Genomic DNA, 21088 nt, shown 5'->3' on the forward strand with positions numbered 1-21088 from the left:
ACCAGAGCCAGCAGAGGAGAAACTGCAACCTCTGAAACCATGAGCCTACATAAATCTTTCCTTTTATTTTTCTTAGGTATTTTGTCATAGCACCAAAAAACTGTCTAACACATATGTAGTGATATGAAAATATCTCCATACCATACTATTTTAGAAAACTTAAGCGGTCATATTTATATAGAAAAAAACATTTTTTTTTTTTGTATCAGGGATTGAACCCAGTGTTGCTTTTCCACTAAGCCATATCCCCAGCCCTTTTTTATATTTTATTAGAGATAGGGTCTCACTGAATTGCTTAAGGCCTTGTTGCTGAGACTGTTTCAGCCTCCTGAGCCGCTGGGATTACAAGTGTGTACTATGCCTGGCCTATATAAAAATTTTTACAGGTATCAAAAAAAATCAGAACACAAGTTAGTACAATTATTTGGGAGGCAGAGGGAGGTTGGTTTCTTTAAAAATATATTTATTTTTAGTTATAGGTGGACAAAATATCTTTATTTTATTTTTGTGTGGTGCTGAGGATCGAATCTAGTGCCTCAGGCATGGTAAGCTAGCGTTCTACCTATGAGCCACAACCCCAGCCCAGGGGGGTTGGTTTATAAACAGACTTTGACTTAATTTCTTTGGTGATAATCCTTTTTCCTGATAGTGTGCTGTCATGTGATAGCAGGGACTTAAGAAGAGAAGGATGATAAACATGGGCTCCTGGCACTTCTTGCAGCTCCTGGAAGGGGTTGGGGAGGGTGGGGAACAGCCTAGGCAGCCCAGTGCAGTTCAGAAGAAGCCTAATGCTAATCCCAGAGACCCTAGAGGGCAGAGCTGTGCTCTCAGACTACCCTGGGAATGAAAGAAGGGGAGAGCACTGAAGCCACAGTCCAGGGAAAGGGAGGGCTGGGGTAAGAGAAGTGACCTTCTAATTGTGACCCACTGGCCTTCACTCACCACTTTAGGCATGTGCTTAAGATACAGAAAAGAGGTTTTAAACAGGACTCTTAGCAGCTCCCAGGAGCCATGGCCTCCTCTACCTGCATCCCAAGCCACCCTGTGCTCTGGTCCCAGAGGTTCATGCCAAGCTCAACCCTTACCCCTACAGTCTCCCAATAAGCACAACATAGCATAGCGTGAGTGAAAAAATCCACTTTAATAATCCAGCTTCAGCTCAGCTGAGACTTTCTCTCTCTGGTAAAAGGGGTAGAAGAGAAGTCTTGCCAAGAGCCTTCAATCCACTACGAGTTTACGGCTCAGAGTGGGGAATAGCTCAAAGAAGCCCTACAACAAGAGGCAACATGGGATTCGGAATTAGTGAGTAACCAGATGGAGGACCCCATCCTCACCTCTAACAACATTAGCCCCAGCAAGAGACTTCACCTGTGCTTGAAAGCTGTCCCTTCTCATACCTCATCCCCTCCCCATCCTCTTGTTTTCTTCAGGGAATGGTCAGGGTCCCCGAGCCTTGAGAAGTAGGAGGACACTGTTTCCCTATGTGGTAGCACCATGGCAACCAGACCCTATCACCTAGGCCAGCCATTTAGTGCTGCTGCCCCAGCAACCAATCCAGGGATTAGAAGGGGAAGGAGCCCAGAGACCTTGGGGGTGGGAGTACCTTGAAGAGGGTGAGGGTCTGGAGCACTCCTGTGGTGCAGGCTGTCTCCCGGATGGAGTGCATGGCCAGCTGGGGGCTGCCTAAGTCCAGCACCCGCAGCCCCAGCCGAGAAGCCAAGATAGGGCCAATGGTGGTACCACAGGAGACGTCATTGCGGACCATGAAGTCCTGGAGAGAGAAGGAGGTTCATGAGCCATGTGCACTATATGCTCACTAAGGCCAAGGAGGAAGCCACCTTAGAACTACAGGGTTGGAAGGGCTTGAGAGATGGTTCACTTCTGCCCCTTGGAGCATGAAAGTTACCAGTGTGAAATCACAAAGCCAATACTAAATGGCAGACCCCAGAGGACAAGCTATTCTGAGTTAGTCCCATTCTATTTGCACTGCCACCACCCTCACTTCAGTTACTTACCATCATCTTACCTCCCATATTCCATTCCCCACAGAGCAGGCAGGGGATTTAAAAACCACTTATCCTTGTCACATTCGTGTATACCATAACCCCCGCACACACAAAGAAAAATCACTCAGTAGTTTTAGCATTTAGAAAAATAAGCTGTTACCATTCTGAAACTATTTTCTTCATATATGTTAAAGAAGAAAACATAAGGAAATCATAATATAATGCTAGATACACCAACATATTCAGAAGCTGGCAATGTAGCTCAGGGGTAGAGCACACACTATGCCTGAGGGCCTGGGTTACAGCCCCATCACCACAAGGGGGAAAATAATTTCAACCAGGTATGTTAGGTGCATGCCTGTGGTGCCAGCTACTCAGGAGGCTAAAGCAGGATGACTGCTTGAGCCCATGAGTTTGAGACCAGCCTGGGCAATATAGGGGGACCAAATTTCAAACAAATAAACCAAAAAAAGATTTTCAGTGTAAGAGAGAACAGAATTATAAAATCAATACACTAAGTGATAGCTATTTTAATTTTTGAGTAAGAATTACAGTATTAACTCATGATTAAAATACATCTATTTTTGTAAAATACATCTACTTTTCTAGCTATTTGTAAAATACATCTATTTTTCTAGCTATTTTCATGGAAGTGATCTCTAAGAACTGTCTCCTTGCCATATGCGGTGGCATATTGTAATCCAGGGACTTGGGAGGCAGAGGCAGAAGGACTGCATGTTCAAAGCCAGCCTCAGCAACCTAGCAAGACTCTGTCTCAAAATTTAAAAAAAATTAAAAATGGACTGGAGATGTAGTTCAGTGGTAAAGCACCTTTGGGTTCAATCCTCAATATCAAAAAATAAAATGAAAGAGAAGAAAGAAGGAAAGAAAAGAAAAAACAATCCCCTTTCCTCCATCCAACAATGAACTCTTGGTGCGCACCCGGACCTTAGTCTCTAATACCATTGTTCACCCAAAGCAACTAAGTCAGGGGAGCTAACTTCACAAGATGAGCCTATTATTTAGTTTTTTGTTTTTCCTTTGTGTGTGTGTGTGCTAGAGATTGAACCCAGGGCTTCATGTAAGCTAAGCGTGCACTCTACTGCTGAACTACATCCTCAAACTCAGAGTCTAAAATTTCTTGTGTCAAGAAATAAGGATGGGGCTGGGTCTGTAGCACAGTGGTGGAGCATGTGTGAGGCACTGGGTTTGATCCTCAGCACCACATAAAAATAAATAAATAAAAATAAAGGTATTTAAAAAATAAAAAAGTAAGGAAACTTTCAAGAGTCATATCAGATGGGCACAGGAGTTACATTGAAAAGGCTCCCACTGGTCAAAGTTATGACAATTTGAATATCAAATATTATAATTATAGTGGACTGGATCACAAAAAATCAATGAAACTTCATGATTCTGATAGTCATAAAAGGAAAAGAAACCCTTGTCACCATTCATGAAGGTGACATTGGGATGACACCTCACCTTGAAAAGAGCTTATTAGTGGCAAAGAATGAGCATTTATCCTGTCTTCTCAGTAGGAATTAAACTTCACAATAAGCGAATAGCCCTAATTGATAAGGGAGAGGGACTCCAGAGATGAAAGAAAGGGGTGTGTGTGTGTGGGGGTGTGTGTGTGTGGGGGGGTATGGGTGTGTGTGTGTGTGTGTGTGTGTATGTGTGTGGCATTTTTCAGTAAATTCCAATGTAATTATTGATTTAGACAAGGATTGTCAATTGGTGTTAAAACCATTAGCTGTCTGATGGGGAACTCACAGCTTATACAACTATTATACAGTCAGGGGAAGAAAACCACCGTGTGACAGGAAGATTAGAGAGTGCCCTTGGTCCAGTGGTGAATCCTAGCATCGCTCAGGGTGAACCCAGATATTATGTGTGTGGTACAATATGAAGGGGACATGGCCATGATATCTTGATATCATTAAGTCTTTAGATATAAATTCCAGTTTATAGAAAATCCAGGGTTTAGAAGCATAAGCATGACAACATGAAGAAGCAAGAAAACAAATCCAGAAAGTGAGACATTACATGAGGTGATTGGCTTGGTTTCTTCAACAAGCCAATATTATTTTTTTATAAGGGTGGGGGTGGGGATAAGGGGGCTATGCTAGATTAGAAAATATTTAAGTAACATATCAGCCATATATAATGCCTGGTCTTGAACTGGAAACCAGGGTGGACCAAACAGTTGTAAAGAATATTTTGAGGATGAGAAACAAATTGATTGAAACAAAACTTTACCGAAATGAGAAGGTAGAGATAATGGAGTGAAAACAGGTAGCAACAAATATAGATCCAATACAATTTCATTTTTAAAATGTGTGTTTGTTCATGTATAGAAAAATAACTGGCAGAATATGTATAGATCTCTGGGGATTCACTTATTATTGTTTCTGACAATTTGAACATCAAATATTATAATTATAGTGGACTGGATCACAAAAAAAATCAATGAAACTTCATGATTCTGATAGTCATAAAAGGAAAGAAAAATTGATATTTTCTAAAGTATATATGTCCTGCTTCTGCATAAGCTACAAGAGAAAAATCTCTCAGTGTCTTTGCACTGCCTTAGAATAAAACCCAAATGCCCTTCCATAGCCCCTGAAGCCCTGCATGGCTAACCGAGGTGGGCTTCTCTCCACTCCTCTTGCTCTCCCCTGGCTTTCTCTCCTCCTACTAGACCAAGCTCATTTTTGTCCCCTGTCGACTTTCAACTTGTTCCCTCTGCCTGGGATGCTCTTCCCCAGACCCACACAGAGCTGCTTTTCCTAGTAGTTGAACATCACTTCCTCTAACAGGCCTTCCTGAGAATGAAATCACCTGCTCTCCATGGGACAGGGTAGGGACACTGCAGCACTGAGCTGGGAATCAGAATGCCAGGGTCCTAGTCCTGATTCCACTGAAACTTGCTTGCTATATTTGTCACTGTCCTGCACTGAGCTTGGTCCCTGACACACAGATAGATAAAAAATATATGGAAATATATGTGTACGTATTCTCTCTCTCTCTCTCTCTCTCTCTCTCTCTCTCTCTCTGTCTCTCTTTCTCTCTCTCTCTCTCTCTCTCTTTCTCTCTCTGAGAAAAAAAGGACTAGATGGATGATTTAAGGGAAGAGGGAAAATGAGTAGTTGGGGTCTCAGGCTGAGCCCCGGGAGGAAGTAAGGGTGTATAAGAGAGACACAGGAAGAGGACGCTGTGGGGGAAAAGGCAAGACTAATCCACAATGTGCCAGAAGCATACTGAACCTTTAAGCCTCGTCAAAATTTAACAAAGTAGGCATCATTATCACCCCCACTTTATACATGTGGGAACTGAGACTCAGCCAGCCTAGGAGACCAGTCCAAGTTCACAAGGCTAGCTCCACAGCAAAGCCAGCACGGTCTGTATCCAAAACTCCCATTCTGCCACGTACTGGGATACCCCTCCACCAAAAGCCATGTACCAAGAGCCCTGCTCTTTGGGGGCCCATTGACTTGTGTCCCTACCCTGCTCCCTCCGTCACACCTTCCCAGGCAGGGCCTGCCCTTACCTGCAGGGGAACCCCAACACTGCTGGCCACCTCTCGGATCAGAGCCTCTGAAATTGCATTGGAGGAATAGCGCTGCTTGCTGTTCACCTTGATCACAGGGCCCTGGGGAGAGTCAGGGGGAAGCAGAGATGGTGGTATGCTCAGAAGGAATGAGATGAGGCCCAGGGCCAGCCAGGGCCCCACATCTCAAAGAAGAGAGCATCTCACCTTGTGAAATAAAGGCCGGTGGTTCTCCTCATGCTTGTCCCTGTAAGAAACAATAAGGGCCAGGATGGTGCACAGCAGTTGGCCTGTCAACACCCACCACCCTTCCTCGGGCAGAGAAGGGATCACATCATTCTTTCTATCTCACTCAGTAGGACCTCAGAGTCACTCTAAACACAGCTTACCATGCAGCCTCTAGCATAGATGGAAAGGAGTTTGTAATAAAGCCTATTCAACACACCTGGGTTAGGCATCGCATGACTTTGACCCCCTTGGAGCACCTCCAGGCAGAATGAGGATGAGGAAGGGGAAGGGGAGGGGGACAGGACATCCAGGGCTGAGCCTGGGTCTCTGTGTGAAGACTGTCTGTACAGGAGACTCACATGTAGTTGGGATGCACAGCATGGGCCATGTCTGCACTGATCATGAAGGACTTGGGAATGGCTTCCTCGAAGGCTGTCAGGTGCTGGGATGAGGATGAGATCCGACGCAGCACCAGTTCTGTCAGCAGAGACTGTGCTCCCTGGGCACTCTCTGAGCCCACCTGGGGACACAGAGACCTGACTCTGGGAGTCTGGACATGGGCCTGAGCCAGGTGGCCAGCAAGAGAAGTCCAACATCCACATTAGCCCAGGACCCGCTTAAGTTACTGGGTGGGTTAAGGGGGTCCTCAGCAACGTCTCCAACCCTGGATCATTACTGAATTCCTGATAGTGGGCTGGGGCCAAACTAGTTTCCAGTCACTTATAGGCTAGAAATAGCACTTACTGATGGGTTTTCTGTACTGACTTCTCTCTCCCCTACCACTTACATCTGGGGCTCAACAGAGGCACCCCAGCACAGTGATCAACATCCCTTTATGCATATGACAGAGACTGCTAACTATCCATAGTTATCTTTTACAACAGAACACCCAAGCTGTAACTAAGCATCTAACTACCTAGCTACAGATGACATTCCCAGCCTCCCTTGCAGCTAAATATGGCCATGCTAGTTCCATGCTCATAAGCAGTGATGAATGTCCACCTTGCAGGGCACAGACATCCATCCCCTCTCTACCCTCCTCCCTTCCTGCTAACAATGTAGAGATGATGGTAAAAGTTCAAACTGCTACCCTGAATCCTGATATGGAAGCCAGGTGTGTGGGATAGCAGAGATCTGTCCTGAAATGCTAACACTGTTGGACAGTTATATAGGAGAGAATTATCTCCCTGTCAAGTTCTACTACAGCATCTCCAATTGCAGCCTAACACACACATGCAGCACAAAGACCTACTATTTACTGACTCCTTGGGCTGCAAGGATGAATTGAGCAGAATGAGCCCAGTTGAGGGATGAGCTTGCCAATTGGCACAGAGGGATGTGGAAGATGGGTCACACTGGAAGAAGCAGATATCTGCTGAGCCATTAGGGGACACCAAGTGCTAAAGAATCACGGGTAGCACCCCCACCCCCATTTCTGAGGTCTCCAGAATAGCCCTGGATCATGGTAGATAGGTGTATGGCACAAACTGGCTGCCAACGACTCCACAGAGGGGCCCTTCCTCAAGCTCTCCACGTACCTCTTCATTATCATAGAGTGTGATCATGCGCACGTTGGGCTCCATGGCCAGGGAGGAAGGGGCTGCACAGGAATCAATCAAGGCCTGGATGGGCAAGAAAACAAGTGCATCATTCTTGCCATTCCTTCTTCCCCAGCTTAGCCCACCAGAATCTGGGGGGCCACACTCCGTTGTCCATGTTCCCTCTGAGGGAAATGAGTTAGACTCCCACTGGCTTCCTCTCTTAGGGCCTGGCAGAAGGAGTGGTGGCAAACTTTCCAACTAGGATGGAGAAACCAAAATCAGGGTGCTCCCACCCTTCCCCCACAAAAGGCAGGAAGAGGATGTCGAAGGTGGAGAGAAGGAGGTAAGATCATAGTGACTTTGAGCTTCACAGCACATGGAAACCACATAAACTGCTGGGCCTCAGTTAACAAACTGAAGTCCGGAGGGGTGATCATGACTTCCGGCTGTCTGGATGCAGAAGCGGATGCAGTCTGCAGATCTGCCTCTGGTCTCCAGTCACAGGATGGGCAGAGAAGGAAGGGTTGAAGAGGGCAGAGGTAGGAGTGAGGGCAAGAGGAAAGAAAGAGGCCTGACTGGGATGAAATAAAGATAGGTAAAATGAAGGAGACCAGAAGGAAGAAAGACAGCCCCACCGAGATCCCAAGTAATGGAGAGAAGGCTAAGTGGGCTCAAGCCAGGAACATGGTGGGGAAGCGGAAGGAGGCGGATGATATTGCCTGGAAGGGTTATTAACTTGAGGGAAAGCAGCAGAAACAGAGTTAGGAGAAGATACTACAGCACCCTAAATAGGAATTTATTCAGCTTCCCCTTACCTCAGCCCCTGACTCCAGGCCAGTGCAAGGACAGGGGCCATGGGTAGGGATGCCAGGGGTACAGTCTTTGGGCCCCTCCCTGTGGTCTACCTCAGCAGACTGAGAGCACGGCCAGGGCCCTCTCTTACCACCTGTTGGAGCTCGAGATCATCCCCCCAACCATCCTGGAGTGTGAGTACCTGGAATACCCCAGTTCCTCACCTGCAGGGCACAGAAGCAGCTGTGCAGATTGTCCAGCCGAGGGGCAAAGACGAACTCATCGTAGGCTCCACCCAGGACCTAGACACACAGGACAGGCAGTCTGACCTAAGTCTCCTCCCTGACTCACTGGCTTCTGCTCCCGAGGGCCTGAGCTGAGCCAGCCTCCTCAGGTTCTTATGCAACTATTCCCTGGCCCCAGCTTAGGGCACTGTTCTCCTTGCTATGCAGACTCAGCAGAGAACGCAGGATAGGGCAGGGCTGCCTGGAAGGGAAGCGCTGTACTCCCTGACCTCTTCCAGTGGGACAAGAAAAGGGAAAAATGGTCGGAGGGGTGGGGGGGAAATCCAAGGAAATAAAAAACAGAAAACCAGTTGACAAACAAAAGCAATCTCCTATTGTCATCAACCGGGAGGTAGAGAACAGGTGGCCACCTCTAAGCCTCTTGCCCCTAGAGGTTCAGAGTCAGTGTGGGTCAAAGAAGACAGGGATCACCTGCAGCAGAGATCCCCAGAAATCTATGAAAAAGTCTGATTCCCAGATTCCCCAACCCACAGACAGTCCTAGTAGGCAGGTCTCTGATCAGGGGACCTTGCCTATTTGAGAACCACTGAAAGCAGTGGGGTAGTGTCTATTGAGAAAACAGAAATGAGAGTAATTGAGGGGCTGGTGGAGGGATGAATGCTTCAGGGGACCTACTAGAGATAGCTGGAATCCTGGAGGTCCCCCCACCCACAAGTTCTTGCAGCTGTTCCTTACTCCAGGCTGGGTGTCTGCCAGGCAGAGCTCCATCTCCAAGATGTCCTCACAGCTCAGCCCTAGATGGGCACAGAGCAGGGACATGAGGACCGAGTGGTGCCGTTCATCCTGCAGAACAGAAGATATTGGGAGAAGGGTCTGCTCCTCCTCTTCTTTGCCCCTTCTCAGAGGACCGGTTGGTACTCCCTCTGTACACCTTCCCCAGGAGGAGGGCAGCCTTCTTACCGTAGCATTGGCAGACCCTGACTCAGGAGTCCCTTTCTCCAGCTCCTCTTGTACTACAGTGGCAAGAATGGGAACTCTGTGGGGAGAGGCATAAGAGGGTACCATGAAGAGGGCTAGAGAGCATGGCAGGGTGGAGTATCCATAAACGTGGGCATCTCCCGATGGGGAAGTGCCCTTGCCCTTTGATTTTCAGCCCACTCCCCAAATGGCAGAGCTTGAACATTAACTGGGGTCCAACAGTGGAACTTGACTATGGCCATTAAGCATAGGTCACCCAGGTCCCTCTAGGGCCTTCTGTCACCTGGTGCCATACCCATCCCTCCCTGCCACAACAGTCTCCTGCTCCAGTCTCACAGGTGTGTCTCTGTGTTGGGCCCAAAGTTCTCGTTGATGTTGCGCTGCAGATGGATGGCCAGATGTGGGATGCGAAGAATGGGCCGGTCCACATGCACCAGCCGCTGCTCCAGATGACCTGAGGTGGGGCACTGTGGCCCACAGGCCAGGTCAACCCAGGGTGCCAACCAACTTTGGTGGGTCAAAACTCTCATTCACCCAGACTAACCACAATGGTCTTTCAGGTTGCCCCTACCCCTCTATCCCAGGGGCCTCTCCTCTAGTACTCTAAAGGAACATGATATTCAATCTTCAGGGAGTTGAAACCCAGATCCTCCCCAGTCCCCAACCCTGGTCCCCACCTTGAAAATGACACGTCCAGCCAAGGTCAGGTCGCGGTCAAACCAGGTGCTCCAGATCCCACCACCATAGGTCTCTACACCAACCTGCTGGAAGCCCCCCTGGCTACGGCGAGACCGGCGTTTCACCTGACCATGAAGACCGGTAGGAAGTCAGAAAAGGCTGAATGACAAGATTTGGACATGAGACAATACAGAGGAAATACAGAGGAAATATCAGCATCAGATGAAGGTCCAAAGCGAGGAGGAAGGGCAAGACAGTTCTACCTACTCCTCTGCTCCAAGGGCTAAAGCCCCCAATTTGTGCCTCCTGGCTTTCTTTTGTCCCCACAAGGCCCCTAACACCTCCCCTCACTCCAGTCATCCTTAGTTCCTTACCCGGAGGCAGGGACTGTCCGTGTGGGCCCCAATGAGGCTGAAGCCATTGCCAGGAATATACTGGCCGCCCACGGCAAAAGCAATGATTGTAGAGGAATTCCTGGTCAGGAAGTACTGGAGAAGGCGGATGAAAAACAGGGGTGTGAGTTGCTTGGCCAGCTGGCACACAGGACTTGAGAACCAGCTAGGGATCTACCCATCTGTTCCCATCCCATCCCTACTACCTTGCTTTCGGGCTTGATATCCCAGCTCTCTGTCTCCTTGAGTTCACGGAAGCCAGCCTGAAGGAGGCGGCTGCGGCACTCAGCCACAGCTGTAAGAAAAGGACCCTCTCACAGCTATGGAAATTGGTGGGGGGCACACCCTCCCTTATTCTCCCTTGCCTTGGTCAGTTACCATGGAAAGGAGAAGGACTCCGGTTCACGAACTTGAGGAGCTCCCGGGCCGCGGCCTGCACCGCCTCCTTTCGGGCCCTGCCACTCATGGCCACCTAGGGGAGGGGGGCGCTCAGGGTCCTACCAGGTCTGGGACTCCTACCTCTTGTAAGGGCTCCGGCGACTCACCGCGCCTTGCCCACCCCCATCAGCTACTGCTCCACGGCTCAGACCTCTGCTTTCGCCCCTTTCCCCATTGACAGACCCAGATCCCGGGTTAAGCCTCTCTGGGCTGAAAGCACCGTTCTCCCGCCAAAGGACCACCAAACAGTAGCTACTCCGCGTGGCCAGCCCTCTAGTTAGAGCTTTAGCCCGGCCCCCTAAGTCCCACCCCACATCCCCAGCCAAGAAATCCAGATCGGTAGCGGAACTCTCGAGCTCCCAGGAGAGCCCCTAAATCTGAACCCGTCTGCACCGAGCGCATGACCCCATCCCAGAACCAAGAAATACTTCACCTCCCCCCACAACTAATTAGTCACAGGACACCCCTTCCAACTCCACTAAGGCCCGATCACCCCCAGCAGGGTTTCGGTTTCGCTCTGGGTCAGTCCTGCCCCCATTTCAGCGTCCCGCAGGCCTTAGGCCCGAGTGGGCATCGGGCTGGGTCTGGAATCGAAATTTAAGCCGACGGGCGGCAGCCACCTACCTGCACAGCCTCACCGTCACGTTCGTTCACCTGGCCCACACCACTGGCCCACACCACTGGCCACCCGGACCCTATCCACCCCCGCTCCCGCCCCGCCCCCGCCACGCCCCCTGTCAGGCCGCGTTATCAGCTCCTCTCCTTTCTCGGCCTTGTCCAGACCCCGCCCCCACCGCGGCCTCCGCCACGCCCCTCGTCCGGCCACGCCCAGTCTCAGCACCCGTTTGGGGTCCGGCCGCGGCTCGCACTGTGTGCTCCGCCCCTCGCTGGGCCGCGCCCCGGCTCCGCCCCTGCCTCGTCGCTCGCCCCGCCTCCTGTCGGACCGCACCCTCGACCCGCCCACCGCTCGGCGGAGGGCCCAGGCTAAGGCCCAGGCAAGGGCCGAGGCTAGGGCCCTCTGGCGCCCCGGAGGTGTTAAGACAGCCGCTAACCTGCCGTCTCTCCTCACCATCTTGGGCAGAGAGTGAGTGGGGTACTCGCCCCAGCCAGCTCACCGTGTCGGATGGGTACAGTACAAAGTACTCTCTCTTGTCTCTGACACCCTTGTGATAACAAAAGCAACAGGGCTAATGTACATGCTCACGATGAACTTTAGCTTTATGATAAAGCTTACCGGGTTATCTGGATTAGTCTTCACAACTGCCCTATCAACGTAGGACTTTCCCTGTTCCCATTTTATACATCAACTAACAAAATATAGAGAGGCGTAACCTGTCTGAAGTAGCTGATGCAGAGGAGGAGTTTGGACTCCACTGGTTTGATTTCAGAGGCCTGAAACAACTGCTAGAACTTTTCAGGTCTTTTCTAGACCTTTTCTATACACTTTAGTAAATGTTACAAGAGAGGTCCTGGAAGGGCACAGACATTAGTGACTTGCCCAAGATCACCAGGCTATTTGGGCAGACCTGGGGTTTTAATTCTGATATCTGTGTTCTTTGCACTTCTTAAAATGTTACAAAACCAAACCAAAAACAAAACTCCCTGTGTTCTTGGGGGCAATTTCAATATTTCCACAAAACTCTCTATATTCTTGGAGGCAATTCCAATATTTCCAAGTCAAAAGTAGTGTGTAGCAATTTAGGAACCTGCCTGGCTATTGGATTCAGGTCAGGACTTTGGAGGACCCAAGGTTTAAAATAGGACCTAGCTATCAACACTGGGGGATCTCAGGTCCGTGGTGTAATCTGGCATTTACATGCTTAAGGTGGGAGTGAAGGAGGGAGCAGAGAGGTTGGACAGGTCCTTCCACCCTCCCTTCAAAAGAGTAAATATTAAAGGAAGGCTTTCAAGACACACACACCAGGTGATGGGTTAAATTTATATGATTCCCTCCAGATGCAGTGGCTGCATGTGTATAATCCCCATAACTTAGGAGTCTGAGGCAGGAGGATGAAAAATGTGAGGCCAGCTTGAACAAATTAGCAGAAACCCTGTCTCAAAACAAACATTTTAAAAAGTGGAAGAGTGCTTTCTTAGAATACATGAAGTCCTGAGTTCATTCTGCAATTCTGAAGAAAGAAAAAAAATCTTGGGATTCCCTAACCACTCATTGAAATACCATTCTGTATAATGTTCTGTACTGAGTGGGTCATGTGAAAACATTATTTTTGAGACATGGTTTCAATATGTTGCCCAGGTTGGGCTCAAAATCACAATCCTCCTGCCTCAGCCTCCCAAGTGCTTATAGTTACAGGTCTGTGCCATCACACATGATAAAGGTGGGTAAAGAGAACATTCTTGACTTCTGAGAAGCTGGAGGCTGACTCCTAGAGAAGGGCCACATTCAAGGAGCCATACAGGACTAGTGTCTTCAGTCAGTCCTTGGGGAAAAAAAGATTAACCTGTACTAAACATGTACAGCCTTTTTTCCATGTCATTACTTCTTAAACAATATGATTTAACAACTATTTACATAACATTTGTGTTTTATTAAATAATGGAGAGATGATTTAAAGTATACAGGAGATGGGGCATAGTATATATGCAAATACTACACCATTTATGTGAGGGACTGAGCATCCTTGGATTTGGGTTTCCACTGGGAGTCCTGGATCCAAAACCTCACAGATAACAAGGGATGAGTGGATGAAGGAAGGAGACCTAAAAAAGAATCTTTAATGTTCTGATCACAAAAGAGTACATGCTCATGTGAGAAAGTCATACATCACCAAAGTGCATAACTTAGAAAGTAAAAATAAACATTTGATAAATTGAACCTCTATTCTTGATTTTTAAAACATCCTCTAAGAAACCAGAAAGAAGGCAGGTGTAGTGGCAAAGGTCTGTAATCCCAGCAACTCAGGAAGCTGAGGCAGGAATATTGCAAGTTTAAAGACAACGTTAGCAACTTAGTAAGGCCCTGAGCAAGTCAGCAAGACTGGTTCTCAAAATAAAAAAATAATAAGGGCACCTCTGGGTTCAATACCTGGTACAAAAAGAAAAAAAGAAAGAAAGAAACTAGAAAGAGAAGCAACATAGGACTTCTGCTAGAAATCTACAGCAAAAAGCAAGGAAATAACAGAAGTGCCCTTATTGAAATTCAAATTAAGACACTGATGAGCTATAACTGCTGCACATTATAAACTGTCAAGCTATTAGAACTGGGAGAAGCAATGGCCAGATTAAATAAATAAATAAATAAATAAATAAATAAATATTTGCTTTCTTGTACAACAAAGAAGTAGAAAATATAAAAAGAAAAAAGGTCCTATTTGCAAGAGCAATAAATACTATTATATTCCTATGCATGATCATATAAGAGACCCAGTGTCACTTTAATCAGGAAAATACAAGTTAATCTTTATTTATGAGATTAACAAAAATAGTGGGGGCTGGGGATATAGTTCAGTTGGCAAAAGTGCTTGCCTTGCATGCACAAGGCCCTGGGTTCAATCCCCAGCACCCTCCAAAAAAATGATTAACAATAATGAAAAAGTTGGTAATGTTTTGGAGAGGCTTGGGGTAATGCTGCCTTCATACCCAATTTTCTATAGTGTAAACATTCCCCATGTTGATTTCAAGCTTCCAACATGATGTCACTGAACACAGCAATTGGGAAGAGATGTGTAGAACCATGTCATTGTATAGATTTTCATCATACACATGCAATGAACATAAATGACCTCAAGAGCATAGATTTAGTAATAAGTGGAATTGAATAATTGGGCAAGTGATGATTGTTTTAACTTTTTATCATCTCTATTTGCAATATAATATATTTAATTGCAATTCTATATAATTTAATGTTTAATAATTTCTGTGTTAAACAACAGCCTCACCAAACCCTAGGGATTTGACAATCCCTAGTTCTCATGAACTAATCCAAGTTGGCTCCAGCAGAATACTCCACCCACACTGCATATCTTTGCTATTAAAAGTACATTCCGTTGTCCAACAACATCAATAACACTTGGGAGGTTTTCAGAGATACAGAACCTCGGGGCTTCTGTAGACCCATCCAAAATCTACATGTTAACAAGATCCCTAGATAATTTGAATGAATGTTAAAGTTTGAGACACAGTGTTTTAGAATACCACATAACAGTAAATAAAAGTCAGGTCAATCTTTATGTATTATCACAGAAGAAAGTTCCAAATATATTGTTGAATAACAATAACAATAAATCAATTTCCAGAATGTTCATAGGGCAGGGACATTTATGTGGAATTCACATAAGGAGCTAAATTTCCAGATTTTATATAAATTAATATGTAAATGCATAGAAACAGGGTTGGAAAGCAAGTAGTCACTCTGGATAAGGGAATGATATCGGGTACAGAGTAGCCATGGGATATCAGAGAATTATTGTAGGACCCAGATGTTTGAAAGAATCATTATTTCCCTCAGGCTTCTGATTGAATCTTCTTCACTAACGTTAGCTGGTGTTTACAATGCTACCATTATTCATTTATCTTTTTGGTTTACAAATGTTAAAGAGTAAATGCCTGAGTTAATAAGGCAATTGGTTATGCATATCACTGAGAGTGGATATGATATATATGTCCTTTCTGATACACTGGTTTATGAGAGAAGCTTTCTAAGTAGTAATTTGTCACATAATTTTCAAGGGTGATTTGGGATTCAAAAGACCAAAGTGGTGCTGTAAGGAAGAGAGGAGTGTGTGTGTGTGTGTGTGTGTGTGTGTGTGTGTAAAATCTAGTCAACAAATGCTTACTAACTCAATCAGAAGAATTGCGTAAGAAGACAAAATCATGGTCATAGAAAGTGCTTAAAGACCATTTTTCCAATTGTTACTTTTTAAATGTACTTTTAAAAACATTTAATACATGGACATAAAAAATAACTCAAAGGTACAAAAGAATGTATTAAAAAAAAGTTATATGTGATCACATATATATACTGCCCCCATCTGCTAAAATGGGTCCAGTGAGAGGCTAAATCAGACTGAATCAGATTATCTTGATTTCCTGATGCCAATTTCTTGATTTCCTGTGTATCTCACAGGAAGTAGATATGTTGTTTGTTTCAATGAATAAAAAATCTTCTTCTAGGTATGATAGAAACTTGCACAACATGGTATAGTTTGTCTTTCTTCAGTGTTGCTGGAGGGACACTTTAGTTTTGAACACAGGATTTTGCTCTGGACCTGTTTTCCATATAGTACTTAACTTAACTGATGGAGAACTACAAATCCCAGGATGCCTTGAGGTAAGTGACTCAAGCAGAAATAATCATTTCCAACCAATTATATCCTAGGAGGGAGATTTTAAAACTTCTATTTAAAAAGTGCTTTTCACTGTATGACCAATGTGATTTTGCAATCTGTACAATCAGAAAAATGAGAAATTATACCCCAATTGATTCAGATGTATGAATTGCCAAGATCATTGTAATGTCATGTGTAGCTAATATAAATAAACAAATAAATAAATAAAATAAAAAGTGCTTTTCAAACACTTCTGTAAGTACCAGTAGGAAAAAACATGTATAAGGGTGAAAATGCAATGTATAGAACAGCAGTTATGATATGCAGCTGTTTGTATGCTTAAACACACACACACATACACACACACACACACACACTCTCATACCTTTAAAATATATCAGGATTCACAAGAAAATTCTGACTCAGAAAGAGAAATGAGATGATTGAGGGACTAGAAAAGAAAAGAAACTTTTTTATATACATTCTTTTGTACCTTTGAGTTATTTTTTATGTCCCATGTATTAAATATGTTTTTAAAAGTACATTTAAAGCCAGGCGCAGTGACACACACCTGTAATCCCAGTAGCTTGGAAGGCTGAGGTAGGAGGATAGTGAGTTCAAAGCCAGCCTCTGCAAAAGCGAGGCACTAAGCAACTCAGTGAGACCCTGCCTCTAGATAAAATACAAATAGTACTGGGGATGTGACTCGATGATGGAGTGCCCTTGAGTTCAATCCCAGGTACAAAAAAAAAAAAAATACATTTAGAAAGTAACAGGTGGAAAGATGGTCTTTAAACACTTTCCATGACCATGATTTTGTCGTCTTCTATACCCTGATTGAGTTAGTAAGCTTTTGTTGACTAGATTTTACCTAAAAGCCTCCAGTAAACTAATAGTGTTTCAAAGTGCACATATAGCACAGTATTATTTTCTGATGTGGAAATTGTGTACTTGTAGAAAGGGAAGTGGGTGAAATTCTTCTTTTGATATTGACACTTGAAAAACAAAAACTGAAAAGCCAGAGATGAGATAGGGAAGCCTTTGGGAAAAGGGTACCCAGCCCCAATCTTTATTCCCCTACACTAGAACTGTAGACTATCAGTCCTACCTGTATTCCCACTTCTGACTTCCTGTCCCTCTAACCAGCATGGATCATCTGTTTTACTATATGATCACACCCTTCAAGTCCCCTGCACCACTCTAGATTTGCTTACTTGTCTGGCCAAACCTCAACCCTGCCTGCAACCGACTCCCTACCTGCTCTGTGTCCGTACCTATGTGGATGGAGAAGCACACAGCCGTACTGACCTATTGCAACCACTAACTTAAAAAGAGGTCCTGTCCTGCCCAGAGTGCCTTTTGCATCTCCCAGACTATTTGTTCTTCCATTCTCGGGAGGAAAGTTTTTTCCAGTGTCCATCCCCACATTGTCACTCTCAGTTGATGACCCTGGTTCCCAATTTACTGTGAACATTGAAGCCTTCAAAGGAGCACTCTGAGACAGGCAAGGTGATGCATGCTTGTAATACCGGCGATTCAAAATACGGCAGGAAGATGACAAGTTCGAAGCCAGGCTCAGCAATTCAGTGAGCCCTTCAGCAACTTAGCCAGACCCTGTCTCAAAATAAAAAGTAAAAAGGATTGGGGATGCAGCTCAGAGGTAAAACACTTCTGGGCCCTTGCATTAAAAAAAAAAAAAGTACTTTGTCCTGTTTTTCTGAACAAACCAACATGCTTCTAAGGCCTCTCCCTTGCACACAAGATTCTGCCTCTGTTTGTTACTCAAGGGCACCATGTCTGCAATTCTCCCCTTCTACCTGCATTATCCAACTCCACAATTCTAGTGGGTCATGTGGATTGGCATACAAACATTCTGTAATTTCTCCCATTAAAAAAGCAAACATCTCTTACTCCCATCCTCCAGCAATGGCCTCATTTTTCTTCTCTCCTTTAGTTTTTGCTTTTTGAAAAAGAGTTAGTTACCTGGACTTCCTGTCCCCAATTCCTCTTCTCCCATTCTCTTGAAAGCTCTCTGAAATGAGATTTTCACTTTAATCATTCCACAAATATTTTTCTTGTGAAGGTCAACAACAACCTCCACAATACTGAAGCCAATGGTCAGTTTTAAGTCCTCACTGTACTTGACCCATGGACCATATCTGACCAAGTTGCCTGCTGTGTCTCCTGGAAACTCTCCCTCCATTTGGCTGCCAAGACACTTTTGGTCCTCGCTTACCACTCCTTTGTGTCTTCTTTCCTGGCTGCTCCTCATCTCTTCATCTCTCTCTTTTAATGGTACTGGGGATTGAACCCAGGGGCCCTCTACTCCTGAGCTACAGCCCCAGCCCTTTTTATCTTGAGACCGCATCTCCTGATGGAAGCCTCAGGATTTAGCTCTTAGAAATCTCTCCACGATCACTCCCTGGCTGATCTTTTCTAACCTCATGGCTTTCTAACCTCATGGCTTCTACACCCTGACAATCTCCAAACTTACCTATATCTAATGCAGATATCTCTTCTGAACTGTAGTCTCTGGTTTATTCAAAAATCTCTATATGCCACTGGGCATGGTGACACACGTCTGTACTGAGGCAGGAGGATCGCAAGTTAGGAGGCCAGCCTTGGCAACTTAGTGAGACCTTGTCTCAAAAAAAAAAAAAAAAAAAAAAAAAAAAGGCTGGGGATGTGGCTCAGGGTTAGGCACCCTTCAGTTCAATCCCCAGTACCACCCGGCAAATCTCTGTATGTTTAATAGGAAACTCCAGTTCCATATGTCTAAATTGGAATTCCTGGTTCCCCCAAACCTCCTCCATCTGCATTCTTCCCAACTCAGTAAATTGCAACTCTGTCTTTCCAATTCCAGGCCCAATTCCTCCATGTCATTTGTGGCCCCTCTCTTTCTCACATCCCAAGTCACATTCGTCAACACATCCTGCCATCCCTCATTCCAAACTGAGCCTTCTCTAGGATCTCCAGAGGGCACTGTTGTAGTTCTCTGTCCTCCCCGTTGACATCAGCATCATCTCCTATCTTAGGTTCCACAGGAATCAGTCTCAGTATTTGCCAACTCAGAGTAACCTAAAGGCCAATGACTCGTGATAATTCTCACTTTGCTGGTGTGATTCTCAGTGCCTTGCCCATAGTGAACATGCAATATATATTTATTGAAATAATGAGATTTTTAAACATAATTGTTCTTTATGAAAGGAACTCTCTTGGAATACTCTGCAGGAATAAAAAGGAACAAACCAACAACTCAAGCAACAATTGGATCTCGTGGTGGACCTCATGGGCATTATGCTGAGTGAAAAAAATGACAAATTATAGAGATGGAGAACAGATTAGTGGTTGCACACAGAGAGAGGATGGGGAAGAAGTGGGTGTGACTCTAAAGGGGTAAAACAAGGAGCATCTTCATAGCAATAGTTCTGTATCTGATGGTTGTGACTGTGATAAAACAGGTTTCCAGAGACTGGGGGTATAGCTCAGTGGTAGAGGGTAAGGCTCTGGATTCAAACCCCAACATGGGAGGTGAGGCAGATTGCCAGATAAAATACAGGATGCACAGTTAAATGAGAATTTAAGATAAAGAGTTCAAAGAGTTGCTTTTTTTTAAAAGTGTATATACATTCCAAATTGTGTGGGGCACACTACTTATGCTAAAATACATACACACACACACACACACACACACACACAATTAGCTGAGTGTCTTATATTTTTATTTGCTAAACCTGGCAATCCTAGAAAAAAATGTCCTAAAAGTATATGCACAGACATTTTATCCATGTCATTGTCCTGGTTGGGTTTTATGTTTCTGTTATATAAGATGTAACAATTGTGGGAAACCAAGGGGAAGGCACATGGGACCGTGGTACTTTTTTTTGAAACCTTGCATAAATGTGCAATTATGTCAGATCAAAGGGTTTTTTTTTGAATGGCCCTCAAAAGAAAAGTAACTGCTTCTTAGGTGATGCAAACAGAGAGGTATAGGAAATGCTGACCTTGAAGTTTTATGGAGCATTGTAAAAGTGGCACTTCCCAAAGGTTTTAAGCAGTGTCCCTCTTGACTGCCAACACCCTCATTCAGTTATTGACCATATTACAAAGTGGTTCTAAGCACGAACTTGAGATCAAACACATCTGGGTCAAGTCCTGGCTCCTCCATTTATTTATTTATTTAACGGTGCCGAGGATGGCCCGAGGCCCTGGCGTGTTGGAGGAAAGTGCTCCATCACTGAGCCACATCCTGATCCTCCTCCACTTATCAGCCGTGGTCTGCCTATGCCATGTGGACCTGGACAGCTCACACTTTTCTCTTTCCTACCCCACATCTAGTGACAACCAGTGGGAAACCTGAAACAGGCCTGGGAAATTGGCAAACACTACAAATTAGCTCTTTTTTTTTTTCCTGGAGAGCTAGTAGTTAAACATTTATCATCACACCACAGACTTTGAGCCTCTGTTTCCTTATCTGAAATATAGGGGAGGATAAAAATAATAACCCCCAAATGCTATAAGGGTTAAATAAGATAATGCCTGTAGGGTGCTTATCATTGAGTTGATCAATGAGCAATGCATGTTAGCTAGTGCGACCTCTCATGGTCATGCCTCATATTAAACTGTGAGAATTTTGAGGGCAGGGCTGTGCCTTACTCTGTTTTGTTTTGGTGTTTGTTGTCGTTGTTTGCTTTTTTAAAAATACCTAATTCATCTATACTTTTAGTAACTGGCTCAGGATCTGACATAAAGCAGGGGCTAAATAAATGTTTACTAAAGTTACTGAATAAATGGCAAATAATGCTGGGCATGGTGGCACATGCCTGTAATACACCTGTAATGCCAGTGGCTCAGGAGGCTGAGGCAGGAGAATTGTGAGTTCAAAGCCAGACTTAGCAACTTAGCAAGGCCCTAAGCAACTCAGCGAGACCCTGTTTGTAAATAAAATA

At 45.3% G+C, this 21088-nt stretch overlaps 1 protein-coding gene across 2 annotated transcripts in view; it reads right to left on the bottom strand.

Annotated features, from left to right (window-relative positions):
• Window positions 1-1109: 1109 nt before the first annotated feature.
• The window catches only part of DNPEP (aspartyl aminopeptidase), a 51046-nt gene continuing 31067 nt past the window's right edge, over window positions 1110-21088 (bottom strand). Inside the window, exons 1-15 of one of the 2 annotated variants that reach the window (XM_081261137.1) lie at window positions 11476-11635; window positions 10792-10885; window positions 10620-10708; window positions 10396-10509; window positions 10021-10146; window positions 9680-9810; window positions 9326-9401; window positions 9101-9208; window positions 8345-8422; window positions 7326-7409; window positions 6147-6307; window positions 5767-5806; window positions 5560-5661; window positions 1604-1771; window positions 1110-1269 (exon numbers count right to left, since the gene is read on the bottom strand). In XM_081261137.1, the coding sequence (XP_081117263.1) occupies window positions 1219-1269; window positions 1604-1771; window positions 5560-5661; window positions 5767-5806; window positions 6147-6307; window positions 7326-7409; window positions 8345-8422; window positions 9101-9208; window positions 9326-9401; window positions 9680-9810; window positions 10021-10146; window positions 10396-10509; window positions 10620-10708; window positions 10792-10879 (1416 nt within the window). In that variant the 5' untranslated portion in view covers window positions 10880-10885; window positions 11476-11635 and the 3' untranslated portion in view covers window positions 1110-1218. Of the gene's footprint in view, window positions 1270-1603; window positions 1772-5559; window positions 5662-5766; window positions 5807-6146; window positions 6308-7325; window positions 7410-8344; window positions 8423-9100; window positions 9209-9325; window positions 9402-9679; window positions 9811-10020; window positions 10147-10395; window positions 10510-10619; window positions 10709-10791; window positions 10886-11475; window positions 11636-21088 lie in introns of those variants that run through there. The other variant, XM_081261136.1, reaches the window with a different exon arrangement.

Source organism: Spermophilus citellus, assembly GCF_964194105.1.
Source record: "Spermophilus citellus genome assembly, chromosome: 11".
NCBI lineage: Eukaryota > Metazoa > Chordata > Mammalia > Rodentia > Sciuridae > Spermophilus > Spermophilus citellus.